The sequence below is a fragment of the Chiloscyllium plagiosum genome, unplaced genomic scaffold (genome assembly GCF_037043375.1).
Source record: "Chiloscyllium plagiosum isolate Xiang-an unplaced genomic scaffold, Cpla_swu_hap1 HiC_scaffold_6, whole genome shotgun sequence".
NCBI lineage: Eukaryota > Metazoa > Chordata > Chondrichthyes > Orectolobiformes > Hemiscylliidae > Chiloscyllium > Chiloscyllium plagiosum.
This window is the reverse complement of record NW_028270144.1, coordinates 105,028,763-105,045,768: the sequence shown is the minus strand read 5'-3', so window position 1 is coordinate 105,045,768 and position 17,006 is coordinate 105,028,763. Positions and strand designations below refer to the sequence as shown.

The following is a 17,006-nucleotide window of genomic DNA, read 5'->3' as shown; positions in this document are numbered from 1 at the left end:
CACACACACACTCTCACACACACACAGGCACTCCTATACACACATACACACGGACACACATACACACAGACGCGCACACAGACACCCACACACACTCCCACACTCACACATGCACCCCCTCACAGACTTAAGGTGCTCTGCACTCACTACACACACACATACACTTTCTCACACTCACAACCCCCAAACCAGACAGACACACACACACACAATCAGACAAAGACCCACATGCACACATATATTTTGTGGGGTGAATTTGTACTTGCAGGGTGACATTGTACTCAAAAACTGCGTGCATTCATGTCAAACTCCGTTATCTCACTTTTTAGATTAGAATCAATCTAAACATCATGGCATAGGCAGAGAACACAGGGGGCCAACAACTTCGACATGTTGTCGAGCTATCACCATTGTTAACATGTAACCCGAGAATGCAACTTTTTTTTAACAAAGATTTTGTGATTTACACATGAAAGAAGTGTATCTATCACAGTATTCTAACAGATGAAAGGCTTAACAGACAATCAATTTTTCAATGTATAATTTCAGTTACATCACACTGTAAACTTTTGCTATAAATTCCGTGTGTTAGGATTGAGCCCTCCACTATCACCTGATGAAGGAGCGATGCTCCAAAAGCTAGTGTGCTTCCAATTAAACCTGTTGGACTATAACCTGGTGTTGTGTGATTTTTAACTTGGGACTAGATTAGGTTAGAATATCTGGACAGCATGGACGAGTTGGACGGAAGCGTCTGTTTCCATGCTGTACATCTCTACGACTCAATGACTCTATGAATCGTTTTCACTGTTTGCAGCGGAGGGAGCAGAACTTTGCCGTGGGGGTGATGTTTGGAAAAGGAGTCAGGACTGTGTTCAGGGGCCACCCTTTCAACCCTAAGTGATGTGACATGGTCCACAACTTATAGACAGGCTTTTGCAGTGAAGTTAGGAAACAATTCTTACCTGCAAAGGGTGATAGAAGTTTGATACTTTCTTCAGCAAATGGATTTTCATTCTAGGTTAATAGTTACTTTTTAATGTGAGTGAATTGTTCATATTGGGAGATATGGGAGAAAACTGGGCAAATGAAGTTAGGTCACAGATTAGTCAATGGACTTAAAGGACTTGTTTGTCCCAGTCCTGTCCCTGTGTTCCTATGTGCAAAGGCAGGTAGAACGACTCAACCCTAGTGACTCCTAATTATGTAATCTGCCCAGAGACTAAAACAGAGCACTGGTAACAAGTCAATTGTTTATCCATCAGGGTACGGTACATTTATAGTGCAAGGCAATGTAAAGAGTGGAAGGAGAAATTTGAGCGAAAGGGGCATAGTTGGTTAAATCAAAAGAGCTGAGAGAACGGAACCCAGAACACAAATAACGCTCATTCTCTTGACTAATTGGATCACTGTCTTGATGAATTCCTTTTGTCGTTGTCAAGGGCAGTTTAACATCTTGTTGATATACTTTGAGACACTTTATAATGCCAAAGGTGCTATGCAAATGCAAATTGTTTGGAAATTCTTCATGACTTCGGAAAGACATGATTACAGTGGGCACCTTAAAGCTGTTATATAATCCTCACAACCTGTCATGTTTTTGGAAAACATTTGATATAAGGGGGAAACATTCTAATATTTCAGTCAGGTTTTTTCAACATACAAGGCCGGTGCATACCTCTGAACAGGTTCCGTGGTATTTGACACGTATGACCACAGCCATTGGAACAGCATTTCTTCAGTCCTGAGCACTCATTATCTACCTCACAGCTTTCAACGCAGGCAGCAGCAAAGCCACTGGCCTTCTCTGGAGCTGGGCAGTCACCTTGTTTCACTGACTGGATTGATTTGAGAAACTCACAGCTGGTCAGGCACTCATAGTGTTTCTTTGGAAAGAGAGACTGGAAATTAAATAAAAAAAAACTAATGCATCCAAGAAAAATACTTTATTTTGTTGCTTATGAAATAACTCCACAGAAGCCAGTACCCATCACCAAGCCACCCTTTATGTACACATGAACGGTCCTTGACTTTAGAGTCAGATACCAGAGTGTCAGTATCTGTGACACTCACCTTTTACATGTCGGCCAGGTCTCCCTGATTGGACCAGATCAACAGCCCCAATCGGGGAACTCATATTCTATGAGGTTCAGCTGGCTGACCTTGTTACAATCACTACAGCTTATATGTTGAAACCCTAACAAACCAATCATTCATGTAATAAACTGCAAGGCAGGAGAAATTCTATAATTAATGCATTTGTAGTCACATATTAAAAAAATGGTCTCAAAGGACGAAACCCATTGTCCTGTTTTTCTAATTTGGATTGTAATTTCATATCCCTCTTGGTTTTGCCACTGGTGTTTACATTCGATTACCTACAAACTGAGCCAACAATTTGATTTATTTTCAAAGTTAATAATAGCTAAAGTAAATCACCCAAGGATGGACCTTACCTCACACTTGCTTTGGCAGTGAACCTCCTGTAAGTCCCAAGACTCTTTACAGGGCTGCAGGCACTGTAAAGTAGAATAAAGTGCCTATTAGTGTCAAAAGCAACATCAAAGGGGCAAGATGCATTATTGTCCATGTCTATCCATGTCAGTGGTTTACACACTGATACCCTCTTTTATCTAAGTGGTAGCAATAGTGTCTTAAAAAAATAGCAACACTACTTGAACAGTTGTCAATTCTATTTTGATGTGGGAGAGATAGTGCAATGTTTTCTTTGGCATAGGCACTTTCAGTGAAAGAATTATGATGCCTTTAACTTACTAAAGTAAACTCAAATAAAATTTACAGTCTTTAAACAAAATGTAACAGTTATACAAATAGATATTTACAGTTTTGCATGCTAGATCATATTGCTGGATATTTCTATGACCACCCAAAGAGCTATTGCTTTTTAATATAATGCTTACTCTAAGAAAAAGCACAAGGTAAACAGCTATTATACCTGCATCCAGCCTAAATGAGCTTCATTCATATTAAATAATCATACAGCTACCCTACTACCAACACCTTTAGGGATCTAAAGAACTTTACTTAAACAAAATCATCTGGAATGATTTCACTTAAAGACCAAAGTTAGAAACTGGTAGCTGTTGTTGACAAAGACTAAGCCAATAACTGCTGCTTTATTTATAATACAATATTAACTGCCAGGGACTTTATGTCATTTGAGTTTAGTGTTCCGTATCTGAACTCCATTCATTGTGGTGTTTGGAGGCTAACTGCAGGAACGAAATGATTAAAACAATTGTTGATCTGACCCAAGATGTGAACATTCCCAATAGTTCACACAAACCAGAAAAAGCCTCTTTATATTCAACTATTTTTAACTGAAGACTAAACTGTTTACTTTTGAAACATCGCAGCAAATTCTGTATAATGTTTGGCCAGAAGTAAGTATTTTGGCTAAAATCCAGTCAAACCACAAGTAAGCCCAAACATTTTCAGAAGAAAACAAATCTAAGTTGATTCAATGATGTTTAAGGCCATTCCGTTGATTGTCTGAGATACATTCAGTGACTGTTCTTCAAACTGAAATGAAGACTAGAAACCTCATATTACTATGGCATTTGAACATGTTTCTAGAGCTTAGAAATTAATCTTGATGGTAGGTCAGATTTCTAAGTGGACACAGAGTAAGCAGTCTGGTGGATGGAAGGAAATATGCTTTTTGCCTCCAAGTAGTTTAGAGAACAAGGGAAATAAGATCTGAGAAAATTACCTTTTATTTAGGAAGAAAGGCTTCAAGTCTTAGTGCTAAACATTCCACTGGGAAACACTTTACCATTTGGTTGCTGGTGTTTCGACCACAATTTTACATACATCCTTTCTGAATTTCATTTCCACTGAACTGCAGTTGTAAAATCTTCCTCCATTTTAAAAAAAAACCTCTGTATCATCTCATTGATGATAATTTAAATCTCTCCATCAGACTGCAGATCCATGAACCCAACCACCCTCCTATCCTATTCACCCTATTGCCTTCCCCTCCATTTCCACCTTCCAAATAAACCAAAATGTTTCCAACCTCAGATCTGAGCAAGGTGACACATCCAGATTGTTTGAATCTATCTTTCCTTTTTATATTCGCTGAATGACCATCATTTTCTATTTTTATTGAGGAGGCAATTATGGATTTATTTAGGTTTGAAACTGAAAAGAAATGAGTCATGCACTAATGGTTTGTCCCACGTTATAATTTAGGCTAGGAATTTTATAGCGTGTTGAATGAATGCTCCCAAACACACTGATTGTAAATGCATTCTTATTCATTTGCACAGATTGACCATGCAAAAATCAAGTAAAGAAATGGGTTGAGCACACATAGCCATAGCTGTTCTTATCACAAATCATGGAAAATGTCCCTGAACAGCATCGCGTATCTTAGAAATACATGTTACTTGTAGCATAGAAACAAGCCACTCAACCCAACAGCTCAATGACTGACTCCCACCCTTCTTCACCTAGTTCATCAACATAACATTCTATTCCTTTCTCATTCATGCTTGTTTCCAGTTCTCCTTTAAATGTGCCAATCCCATTCACCTCAATTATTCCTTGAAGTGAGTTCCATATTTCCACCAGTCTCTGGGTAAAGAAGTTCTTCTTGAACTGAGAAAGTCCATAGCCTTAAAACTTGTCCTTAACCATTTAGATGAAAATGTAATGTTGAATTATGGAAAACATTTGCTGCATACCAGAAAATAGACAGGCAGGAAGGGTAATACAATTAAGAGCATTTGCCTTACCCCCTCCCTGCTTGTCCATTTTCTAGTGTGCAGCAAATGTGTTCTTTAATTCAACATTACATTTTCAAAACGCCTATTGGATTTATATTTATGGCAAAATTAAAATACTGTGGATGTTGAAAATCTTAAATAAGAACAGAAAATGCTGGAAATATTCAGCAGCTCTGGCAGCATCTAGGGAGAGAGAAATAGGGTTGATATTTCAAGGTTCTGAGCAAAAGTCATTTCAGAGTCGAAGCATTAACTCTTTCTCTCTTCATTGATGTTGCCATACCTACTGAGATTCTTGAGCACTTTGTGCTTTTATTACTGTTTCAGGTCTGAGAGGCTTGAAGTGGCAAAAATGTTACTATCCCTAATAGATGAGATTAACCTAAAGGAATTGCATCTGTCAGCACAAACCTTTCACTGTGGCCACACGCTAATTTCACTGTCTAACTGCTCCTATCACATCAGTATCACTCAATGGTTAATTCCCACTATGTATCCATCTCCTCTAAGTTGCAGACACAGAATAGAACACATGCCTGAGGAGAAAGAAGGAATACAGGCTTAAAAAGTTCATAAATTACCTATTAAATCGCTTCATGCTCCCACTAAATTATGAGTTTTCCATTTGACTAGCTTCCAAGTAACCAAGAAAAGGAACAGATCACATCAGGATCTCAATGGAACTCCATTTTCTGGAGCATTTTCAATGCAATCTACTTCTTAATTCAGGCTAAGGCATAAGAATTAATATTAGAAATAGGACAGAGTGGATTTCTCTACAGAGAACCAGCATAGACTCAATAGGCAGAATGGCTTCCTCTGTTCAATAGTGAGTCTTTGCTGGTGCTCAATCAGGCCCTGATTTGATTTTGAGTTGACTTGATTTTATTGTCAGGTGTGCTCAAGCACAAAAATACACGAGTGCAGTGAAAGGTGTATAATGTCACCCCTCAAGGGGTGCAAGTACCTAGGTACAGAATCTTAAGAACAAGGTGGAAAGAAAGAATAAAGTTAAAATTAGACATTACAGTAATTATAGTACAGCGTAAAACATACAAAGTACGGTTAAAAGTTACACATTTCAGACCTTAGTTTTAAGTAGAAAATAATGTTGAATGCAATTTTTAATGTGGCTCTAGCTTGTCATTTGTCCTTCTGCCTCATTTATCATGAGCAACTTGTCCTGTTTTCAAAAGGTGGGAATATCAGTGATAACTTGGGAAAAACCATCCATCATTCCATTATTCTTTACTTGAAACCATATTTCCAATGAAGACTATTAGCCACCAGATGCACCCCCTTCTGTCTGGTTACCTAATATTTATTTTCACCTATCCAAAGGCAAACCACAACTCAACAATTTACATGACAATGCATATTTCCAGTGCTGATGTTCCTGCTGTCCAACAAAATCATGTAACTGCATTATTCAGCTTAGAAAATGTTACCTACCTGTTTTGGATTAAAACATTAGAGGAAGCAGAGCATATATAAAGACAAACAGTGCAGTTGACTGCTGTTAAGACATCAAAGAATCTTTACTTCAGCTACAGCACATTGAGATGTTCATTGCGATGGACTGCCTAGCCAGCAGCAATACAGATCTGAGATTATCAGCAGGATTTAATCTGCTCTACTTCTGACTGACAGTACTCACACTACTTCAAGTTTGTTCTACCTCTTTAGTTTAAATGGCAGAAACAGCTATCCATTCTTCACACCCATAACTACCATTGCTGGAGAGTCAATTTTTCAGTTCCAATGCAATGCCAAATTGCACTGGCAGGCTTGAAGAATAGTGCTCGGAACCTGACTTCACAATTCCCATTTCCCTTCCTGATGCCAGCAATTTTCAGTAGAGTATAATAAAGGCATCCTGCAAGGAGCATGCACACAGCGGTTGCAATATTGCCAGTGCCATTGTGGATTTCAAACTTTCTCTGTTTTCATGGAGTTGGACCATGTGAGGCACATCAACAAAGACGTGTCATGAACTGTGGGCATGGGGAGGGGGGTAAGAAGGAATATGGTTTATAACTGGGAAACACCAGAGAGGTAAGTTCAGAAGCTGCTATCAATTTCACGTGTCATAATGAGAGTTTGTTGATACAGTTGTTGAATGGAATTGTAGTTTGAATGCTCAACAGAGTTTCATATTCACAAATTGATTCTACTCAGCTGGGTTTGTTCGACAGCTTTCAAGAAAAATTTGAGCTTGGTTTTATTTCATCAATTATAAGTTAGTAAGAGAATTTTTAAAAGTGAATTTTTGAGTAATATTTATTTATTTGGACAGTTTTATGAACTTACAGAGTCATAGAGTCATAGACTTCTATAGCTTGGAAACAGACATTTGGGTCCAACTTATCCGCACAAACCAGATATCCTAAACTGATCTATTCCATTCACCAGCATTTGGTCGTTATCCCTCTAATTCTTTCCTATTCATATACCCATCCAGATGTCTTTTAGATGTTGCCTCTACCACTTGTTCCACAGACACTGCCATTTGTGTGAAAAAGTTGCCCCTCAGGTCCCTTTTAAATCTTTCCCTTCTCACCTTAAACATGTGCCCTCCAGTTTTGGACTCCCCTACCCTGAGAAAGAAACTTTGGCTATTCACCCGATCCATGCCCCTCATGATTTTTACAAACCTCTTCTTAAGATTCTTCTTAGATATCTGCTTATTGCTGATAATTCTGTTTATAATGGATACTGAGAGAAAGGTTATAGGGTCTATGAGGGGATGGGGAGGGTGGGATGATGTGAGACTGAGGGCTTCTCACACTCATCTCCAGAGCTGAGCCAACGGTCCAGCAAACAGACCTTTTCACCTGGATGCCTAGGCCTTGGCCAAACTCTATTTTCATCTCAGACCTGCCTCTGGGACCAGGAGCCATAAATGCATTCCATCTCGGATTCTCTAAAAATAGCAAAGGTAGAGTCTGTCAGTCAGGAAGCAGGATCACAACATCAGGAGATTCCTCCACCCCCAAAATAAAAATCCAGCACAGGATTCCCAATTCTCCAAACTGTCCTCTGATAAAATGCCAGTAAGTTCTTTATAAACATTGCAGAAGATACAGGAAATTGGCCGTATGGGTTGTTTTTGTATGCTCTTGACTTTATACCTTTTAGTTATAATGACACCAACTGGGCACCATAGTCTGCCCTTGTGTTGATTTTCAAGCTGATCCCACTAAAATCTACTGTTTCCTTCCTTTCTACATACCACCTACAATCATTTCTTGAAGAATGTCAGCTGCAATATTTTAGAATTCCTTTGGGTATATAATTCAAGAAGCAAGGCAAATTGAAAGTGACTCTGAAAACGTTCCTAGAATGTTGGTCAGGAGTTACTCCGAATTGAGTTTAGTTTTATTTTAAAAGCGTTTGCAGCACAATATTATTAATCTATCACTTCACAGTCTCTATATCTATTTCATATCTTTTCATAAAAATAAAGGTTTATGATCACATCTCTTTCTCCTTAGCAGCTGTATAAACAATCCAATTTTCAATAGCGAGAATCTTCAGGCCGCAGGTTTAACCAAATTCAAGTGAAGGATTTGTGTAATAAAGATTCATTTCACATCTCCAAATTTTATACCTCTGCATTAGGTGTAAACCAATGTTAAAAAATATTGAGCAGCCACATTCTCTCAAGTTTGATTCCTGATCTCTAATGGGGTACTAAAAGACTTCAGTTGCACTGTACATAAGATCAGAAGCAGCAGTTCCAATCCTGATTGCCACACAGTGAGGATTAGTGAGACCACTTGAGTAGATCTGGGCACCACACCTTTCGAAGGTATACAGCAAACTTTGTTTTAACCAGCACCTCATCAACTAGCATTCTTGATAACCCAGCAAAATTATATACCTCAAATACCTATCACAGTGTCCCAGCATTTATGCAATAAATAAAGTATAACAATGATGTATATATGCCTTGCAATATGTTTCTATTTCTTACTATGTGTTTTTACGTTGATTTTAGGATGTTTGTTGATCATTTTACAAAGATCTTTTGAGGAATGTTGATTTCTCAAAGCACCGTTTGATCAGGGTTTATTGTGGTTATGTGTACCTCTTGATTATCCAAAATACTTGATCAACTGGCACACTCTTGGTCCCATAGGAACCAATTAACAGTGGGTTTGCTGTATTGGCCTTGGCGGGAGTACCTCGTAGGTTTATGAGAATGATACCTGCACTTCAGCGGTTACGTTATGAGGAGAGAACACAAATTAGATCTGTTTTCTCTAGAATTTAGGAAGTTAAAGGTGATCTGATCAAAATCTTCAAGATGTTAAAGACAAGAAAATACAGAGTAGATAAAAGATAAATTATTTTGACCGGTTGGGGAATTGAGCATTTGAAGGCAGAGAGAATTAGGGCCAGACCAGTCAGTACTTCTACACTTCTACTTCTACAGGGTGATAGACGTTTGGAACTTTCTTCCACAAATGGTAGTAGATACAGGATCAGTTGTTAAGTTTACATCTGAGACAGAATAATTATCATTAAGTAAAGATATTAAGAGACATTGGCAAAAGGCAGGTGTACAGAGCTACACAACAGATCAGCCATGATTTCATTGAATGGTTGGACAGGCTTGAGTGGTTGAATGGCCTAATCCTGTTCCTATGTTCCCATGATTCTGGGAAGTGCAAATATCTGTGTAGTGATTGTAATGAGGTCAGCCATAGAATATGAGTTCCCTAATTGGGGCTGTTAATCTCAGAGCTGGCTCTGAGAAAGCTGGATCAGTATCATGGACTCTCCATGTGTAAATGAAGGGTGACTTGGTGACCAGGTACCCGACTCAGTGGAGTTATGTTGATCTGGATGTCCAATGCAGCCAACAGCCCATCAGTGCATTCAGAATGAGCATGTGAAAAAGTGTTAAGACAGTTAGCACTCAATACCTTTAGAAGAACTAGGGGAAGAAAACAGAAAACTATCCAGGTAAAGAAAAAATAACATTGGAACAAAAGTTCTTCACAGTAAGAATACAGTTGAATCTCTAAGCCAACATGGCTCAGTTTCATTTCTATCCATAGTTCAAACTTGTTGCTTGGCATCTTTGATTCTAAACACAGGGTGGTTGATATCCTTATTTATGTGGGCGCCTGGGAATCAAGAAGTATTTAGCCTCCTCTTGCAAATCATCATGTGAATGGCATTGAAAATGTCATAACCCTGAGCAAGTTAGTATATTGTAATCGAGTCAAAAGGCTCAGATGACACTGCAAACCGCAAGGAAAACATTTATAATTCTCATTTAGAAAACATGAATGTAACTGGAGGACAAGTATAAAATTAACAAGCAGAAAGAAAGGTCTGGGATTAGAAGATTTCCTTCCCCTCCCCACCTCAGTGTCTTATGTGGAATATTCTCAACTGAACAAGTTAATCCTAAAATGATTAATATTGTTATAAATAAGGCTTCAAGAATCCCGGGAATTATAAGAACATGTAAGGGTAGAGGCAATTAAGTACTGTGTGGAATGTAATGGAAGCTGAGCTGCTAGGAAATGCCATTCCAACTGGTTTAGCGCTTATAATCCAAGCTGCAAAGGCAAGTAGATATTCCAAAAGCTTGCACATTTTTTAAGTTCATTCATGGGATGTGAGTGTTGCTAGCTAGGTCAGCATTTATTGCCCATCACAAATTGCCCTTGAGAAGCTGAAGAGAAGATCAGCTGCTTCATCAATGACCTTCCCTCAACCGTAAAGTCAGAAGTGGGGATGTTTATTGATGCATAATGTTGAGCACCATTCGTGACTCTTCAGATACTGATGCAGTCCATGTGCAATTGCAGTAACACCTAGTAAACATCTGGGTTTGAGTTAACAAGTTGCAAGCAATATTAATGCCAACAAAGTGCCAAGCAGTGACCATCCCCATCAAGAGAGAATCTAACCATTTCTACTGGACATTGGACTTAGTTGAATTCCCCCACTATCAATATACGAGGGGTTAACATTGATCAGAAACGAATTGGACTAGCTATACAAATACTATAGCTGCAACAGTTGGTCAGAGGCTAGGAATCCTGCAAAAAGTAATTCATCTGCTGACTTCCCAAAGCCTGATGAGCATCTACAAGGCACAAGTCAGGAGTGTGATGGAATACTCCCCATTTGCCTGGGTGGGCGCAGCTCCAATAACATTCAGGAAGCTCAACATTATCCAGGACACAACAGTCTGCTTAAATGGCATCCCATTCACCAGCTCAAAGATTTACTCCTATCACCACCAACAAACACTGACAGCAATCTACATAATCTACAAGATATAATGCAACAACTCACAAAGATGTCTCCAACAGGACTTTCAAAATCTGCCACCTCTACCACCAAAAGGACAGGGGCAGCAGAAACACAGCATTTTGAACATCTGCTAGTTACCCTCCAAGTCACACACCCTCTTGACTTGGAAATATACTGCTGTTCCTTCACTATAGATGGATCAAAATCCTGGAATCCACTTCCCTAAAAGCACTGTAGGTGTCCCTGCGTCCCAAGAACGGCAGTGGGTCAAGGAGGCAGCTCACCACTACCTGCTCCAGGGCAATTAAGGAACGGCATTAAATGATGGCCCAGCCAGAGATGCCACATCTCATGAACTAACAAAAAAGCTACTTTTGGGAGATCAGAAGGCAAATTTACACAATCTTACATGAATCGGGTAGAGTTCATATTGGAACAGACAGACTTTGTTCTTGGATCAAATTCGCTTATCCTATTCTGTGTCCTCTTCAGTTCACATTAGAAATCCAAGACTACATGACATGTGCAACAGTAAATTCATTTGTCAATTCTTTATATGGAGCAAGAGGCAATGCATTAGGCATGCTGACCTCAATGTCTAAGTTCTTAATACGTTCACCTGTCATCTGAGGCTTTGTGCCCCGAGTGTTACATCGTAAAATTTATGCTGCGGTGTCATGTTATTTCCCAATAATTCATGCATGATCAAGTTCCAGTACTCCTGCAGTGACAATGTCACTAATTTAATCCTTCAATGAATACCTCACCGTGTATGAATGGAATGCAGTGACCTCAAATTTGATATCTGTCATGACATTCATAGATTATTTAGAAATGAAAAGTTCCTGGGAATGCTTTCAAATTAATACAGGGTTTCTGATGTAAAAGTAAAAAGGGTCTGAGTAGGGTGAATATATTGAGAATAACTGGCTCTCATGAGGCTGAGTGTTTGGGCTAAATTGTCCCAGCTCCATGATGTCTGGATGGGATTATAATCCAGATCCATTTCGGGATTGTGACCTGATGCATTCCTGCTGCCAGGTAACTTCTCCGGAGCAAGTTGGAAAGAAGATAAGCTACCTCTCCAAGCCAGCAAACAGCCAAAGATGTTGGCCCATTGAGGGTAGTTCTGCATTGTCATTGGCATTTTAAACCAGTAGTGGAGTAGGCTCCCTCTCTAAATGCATAGGCTCCTTGACCAGTAGAGGCAGGTAGCCTGTGGCAGGCCAAGGGTTTGCTGGAGCTGGACACTCCATGCCTCAATGACTAGGCCACAGGCAGGGAAAGGCCAAACTCACCATCTAGTTGATTCCATGGGAGAGGTTCCTCTCTATTACAATCCATGATGTCCTAACAGCTCCAGCTCTATTTATTGAAGTGAATTGGTGAAGGGGCAGAGCCAGTTCGAAAGCCCCAAAAAGGCCTTCACTGCTTCTTCCAGGGAGTACCCTCTGAATCACACATCAGTCAGGCATTGGTAAGGACACCATCAGGCCATCACTTGGAACTAGGGCAAGAGCTGTTAGCCAATACAAGCCATTTTACACTCAACAGCACTACTGAGGAGGCTTGGCTTCCAACAGAAAAGCGGTCTCGGAATCTAGAACCCAGGACTGAGGTAAGAGAATTATGGTGAGACCGGGTTATACACGAGAAAGTGATTCTTTTTGAACAGTGTCCAGGTCAAAGTGAGAGCTTTATTTCAGTTAACTGAAATAAACCTCACCTCCACAAATAATCTTTGTTTTTCATACAGTGAGCCAGTAACATGGTTTTATTGAATTTAAAGTGTTCTTTTTCGATATTTTTAATCAACCTGTCAAACGTGTTATGACATACCTCTGGAGCGGGTGGGACTTGAACCCAGACTTTTGGACCTGAGGTTGTGTCACAATCACTGGACCTGAAGAATCCCATCACCCATTGATTTCTTGCCCTCCATAATTATAAAACCACTTCACAACCAGCCAATTAACATACGCTGTATATCCATCAGATGTTCCCCTGTTCCATTAAGTGTCAGGTGTCCTTTCAAATCTTATTAGATAATAGAAGATTTTTTATTATTCATTACACAATAATTTAAGAAAACAAAATCTAAAAATGTCAACATATTATATTCCTTGTTTATTTTTCTCTGTATATTAAAATGCTAACTGTCCTTTTCCAGCATGTCCAACAGTTTCTGAGCGCTTGCTCTTTTCTTTGTAAATCAATCAGAAAACCAACTACAGCGATCTATCAATTTCAAATTGATGATTTCTCCATTCTCAGGCATCTGTTTTAAAACTGAAAAATCAATCCCCATTGATGTAGGTTATCTCATAGTGACTTATTTTTGATCTAACACTTAATGGACATTGCTGCTGAATCACTTTTTAAAATTTCTTCCAAGAAAAAAGACATGCGTACTGCCTCAGCAAGAGGGAAAGTTTCTGCTATTCAGGTACTTTTCACTATTCCTCTGATATTTTTAGACTTGCTGCACTCAGAAACTCATCACAGAGATTTACTTGGGAAGCATCATTAAAAACAAGAGGTTTCATGTTCCTGGCAACTCCCAATCCTATGATGGGACTTCCATAACACAATCTCCATTTTAAAGTTTTATTATTGTTTTGTTCACCTGAATAATAAGTTACACCTTGGGATTTTCCTTTGCTGCACTTAAGTCGACTTCCTCAAAGCTAGCTTGCAATGCAGAACAATGCCAACAATGTGTACTTAATTCCCAGATTGGCTTGAGTTTATCATGAGGGATTTACCTTTCAATATCTCTCCTGGGGTGTGGGGATTGTTTGGTTAACTCATCTCCAATTGTCTCTTTCTCCAGTGAGAGAGCAGCCCATTGGTCTGGTAAGATTATGGTGACATTTTTTCTTCAAACTGGTGACCAGCCAGTTGAACTGTCCAATTAGACTTTGCAATTCATCCATTTCAATTTTGAAAGCTGCTTCATATTTTTTTTTCATTTTAGTAGTGGGGCTAGTATTTTCAAGACATCATTGGTAATGCAAACTGACATCTGAACCATCCTGCCTGATCTCCAATCCAATGTGCAAAGTTACAGAAGCTTGAATTCCAATTTTGATTCTGTTATAAGCCTATTTGTGACAATCTTCTCAAATTTACTGCGCCCAACCACAAAATGTGGCAGGGTCTGCTTTTAATTGAAGACAGGCGAAAGTGAGGACTACAGATGCTGGAGATCAGAGTCTAGATTAGATTGGTGCTGGGAAAACACAGCAGGTCAGGCAGCATCCGAAGACCAGGAAAATCGACGTTTCAGGCAAAAGACCTTCATCAGGAATTAGCTCATTCCTAATGAAGGGCTTTTGCCCAAAACGTCGATTTTCCTGCTCCTTGGATGCTGCCTGACCTGCTGTGCTTTTCCAGCACCACTCTAACCTAGACTTTTAATTGAAGACAGCTCAAGTTTAAGAAGACTTAGAAGTGCCAAACTCTAGAAACAACAGAGATTATAGGCGGTTATTTAACTTCCAGGAGGTCCCCACTGTGACTGCTTCCTGATTTGGAGGACAAAGAAATTTCCTTTTTGAGCTGATTGCCCTACAGAAATGCAGCTTTAATATCAACTGATAGACAATAGACAATAGGTGCAGGAGTAGGCCATTCTGCCCTTTGAGCCAGCACCACCATTTATTATGATCATGGCTGATCATCCTCAATCAGTATCCTGTTCCTGCCTTATCTCCATAACCCTTGATTCCACTATCCTTCAGAGCTCTATCCAACTCTTTCTTGAAATTATCCAGAGACTTGGCCTCCACAGACTTCTGGGGCAGAGCATTCCATACACCCACCACTCTCTGGGTGAAGAAGTTTCTCCTCAACTCTGTTCTAAGTGGCTTACCCCTTATTTTTAAGTCCTGTGGTTTGGGACTCACCCATCAGTGGAAACATGCTTCCTGCCTCTAGAGTGTCCAATCCTTTAATAATCTTATACATCTCAATCAGATCCCCTCTCAGCCTTCTAAACTCAAGCGTATACAAGCCCAGTCGCTCCAATCTTTAAGCATAAGATAGTCCCGCTATTCCGGGAATTGACCTCGTGAATGTACGCTGCACTCCATCAATAGCCAGAACGTCTTTCCTCAAATTTGGAGACCAAAACTGCGCACAATATTCCAGGTGCTGTCTCACCAGGGCCCTGTACAGCTGCAGGCGGACCTCTTTACTTCTATAGTCAATTCCTCTTGTTATGAAGGTCAGCATGGTATTAGCTTTCTTCACTACCTGCTGTACCTGCATGCTTACCTTCATTGACTGGTGTACAACAACACCTAGATCTCATTGTACTGCCCCTTTACCTAACTTGACTCCATTTAGGTAGTAATCTGCCTTCCTGTTCTTGCCACCAAAGTGGATAACCACACATTTATCCACATTAAACTGCATCAGCCATGCATCTGTCCACTCACCTAACCTGTCCAGGTCACCCTGTATTCTCCTAACATCCTCCTCACATTTCACCCTGCCACCCAGCTTTGTGTCATCAGCAAATTTGTTAATATTACCTTTAGTACCTTCATCTATATAATTAATGTACATTGTAAAAAGCTGCGGTCCCAGCACTGATCCCTGCGGCACACCACTGGTCACCGCCTGTCATTCCGAAAGGGAGCCGTTTATCACTACTCTTTGTTCCCTATCAGCCAACCAATTTTCAATCCATGTCAGTATTTTGCCCCTAATACCATGTGCCCTAATTTTGCTCACTAACCTCCTATGTGGGACTTTATCAAAGGCTTTCTGAAAGTCCAGGTATACTACATCCACTGGATCTCCCTTGTCCATCTTCAGAGTTACATCCTCAAAAAATTCTAGAAGATTAGTCAAGCATGATTTCCCCTTCATAAATCCATGCTGACTCTGACCTATCCAGATGCGTCATAATTTTGTCCTTTATAGTTGACTCCAGCATTTTTCCCACCACTGAGGTCAGACTAACTGGTCTATAATTCTCTGTTTTGTCTCTCCCTCCTTTCTTAAAAAGTGGGACAACAGTAGCCACCCTCCAATCCGTTGAAACTGATCCTGAATCTTATCGAACATTGGAAAATGATCACCAACGCATCCACGATTTCTACAGCCACCTCCTTCAGTACTCTGGGATGTAGACCATCAGGCCCCAGGGACTTATCAACTTTCAGACCTAACAGTCTCTCCAACATCAATTCCTGCCTAATATAAATTCCGTTCAGTTCAGGTCCTTCAGCCACTATTACATTTGGGAGATTGCTTGTGTCTTCCCCAGTGAAGACAGATCTAAAGTACCAATTCAACTCATCTGCCATTTCTTTGTTCCCCATAATAAATTCACCCGTTTCTGTCTTCAAGGGCCCAATTTTAGTCTTAACCATTTTTTTCTTTTCACATACCTAAAAAAGCCTTTACTATTCTCCTTTATATTTTTGGCCAGTTTACCTTCGTACCTTATTTTTTCTTTGCGTATTTCCTTCTTAGTAATCCTCTGTTGTTCTTTAAAAGCATCCCAGTCCTCCGTTTTCCCACTTATCTTTGCTATGTTATACTTTTTCCCTTTTGTCTTTATATGGTCAACTTCCCTCGTCAGCCACGGCCACCCCTGCCTTCCCTTAGGATCTTTCTTCCTTTTTGGAATGAACTGATCCTGCACGTTCTGCATTATACCCAGAAATATCTGCCATTGTTGTTCCACTGCCATCCCTGCTAGGGTATTGCACCATTGAACTTTGGCCAGCTCCTCCCTCATAGCTCCATAGTTTCCCTTATTCAACTGAAATGTTGTCACTTCTGATTCTACCCTCTCCCTTCCAAACTGCAGATTAAAGCTTATTGTATTGTGGTCACTACCTCCTAATGGCTCCTAATGATCTGCATTTGTTGCTAATAAAGCCAAGAAAAAAAATCAAAACTACATTGATAAATCAGCTTTTAAATCTTGATTTCCCCCAGTTTTTCTTCAAAATCTTG

The 17,006-nt window shown here is 39.8% G+C and overlaps 1 protein-coding gene across 3 annotated transcripts in view; it reads right to left on the bottom strand.

The window, feature by feature from the left end:
- Window positions 1–17,006, bottom strand: part of anos1 (anosmin 1) — a 208,682-nt gene that overhangs the window by 62,693 nt on the left and 128,983 nt on the right. For 2 of the 3 annotated variants that reach the window (XM_043692162.2, XM_043692161.2), the window contains exons 3-4: window positions 2,457–2,519; window positions 1,679–1,901 (exon numbers count right to left, since the gene is read on the bottom strand). In XM_043692162.2, coding sequence (XP_043548097.1) covers window positions 1,679–1,901; window positions 2,457–2,519 — 286 coding nt within the window. The remainder of the gene's footprint in view (window positions 1–1,678; window positions 1,902–2,456; window positions 2,520–17,006) is intronic. The other variant, XM_043692163.2, reaches the window with a different exon arrangement.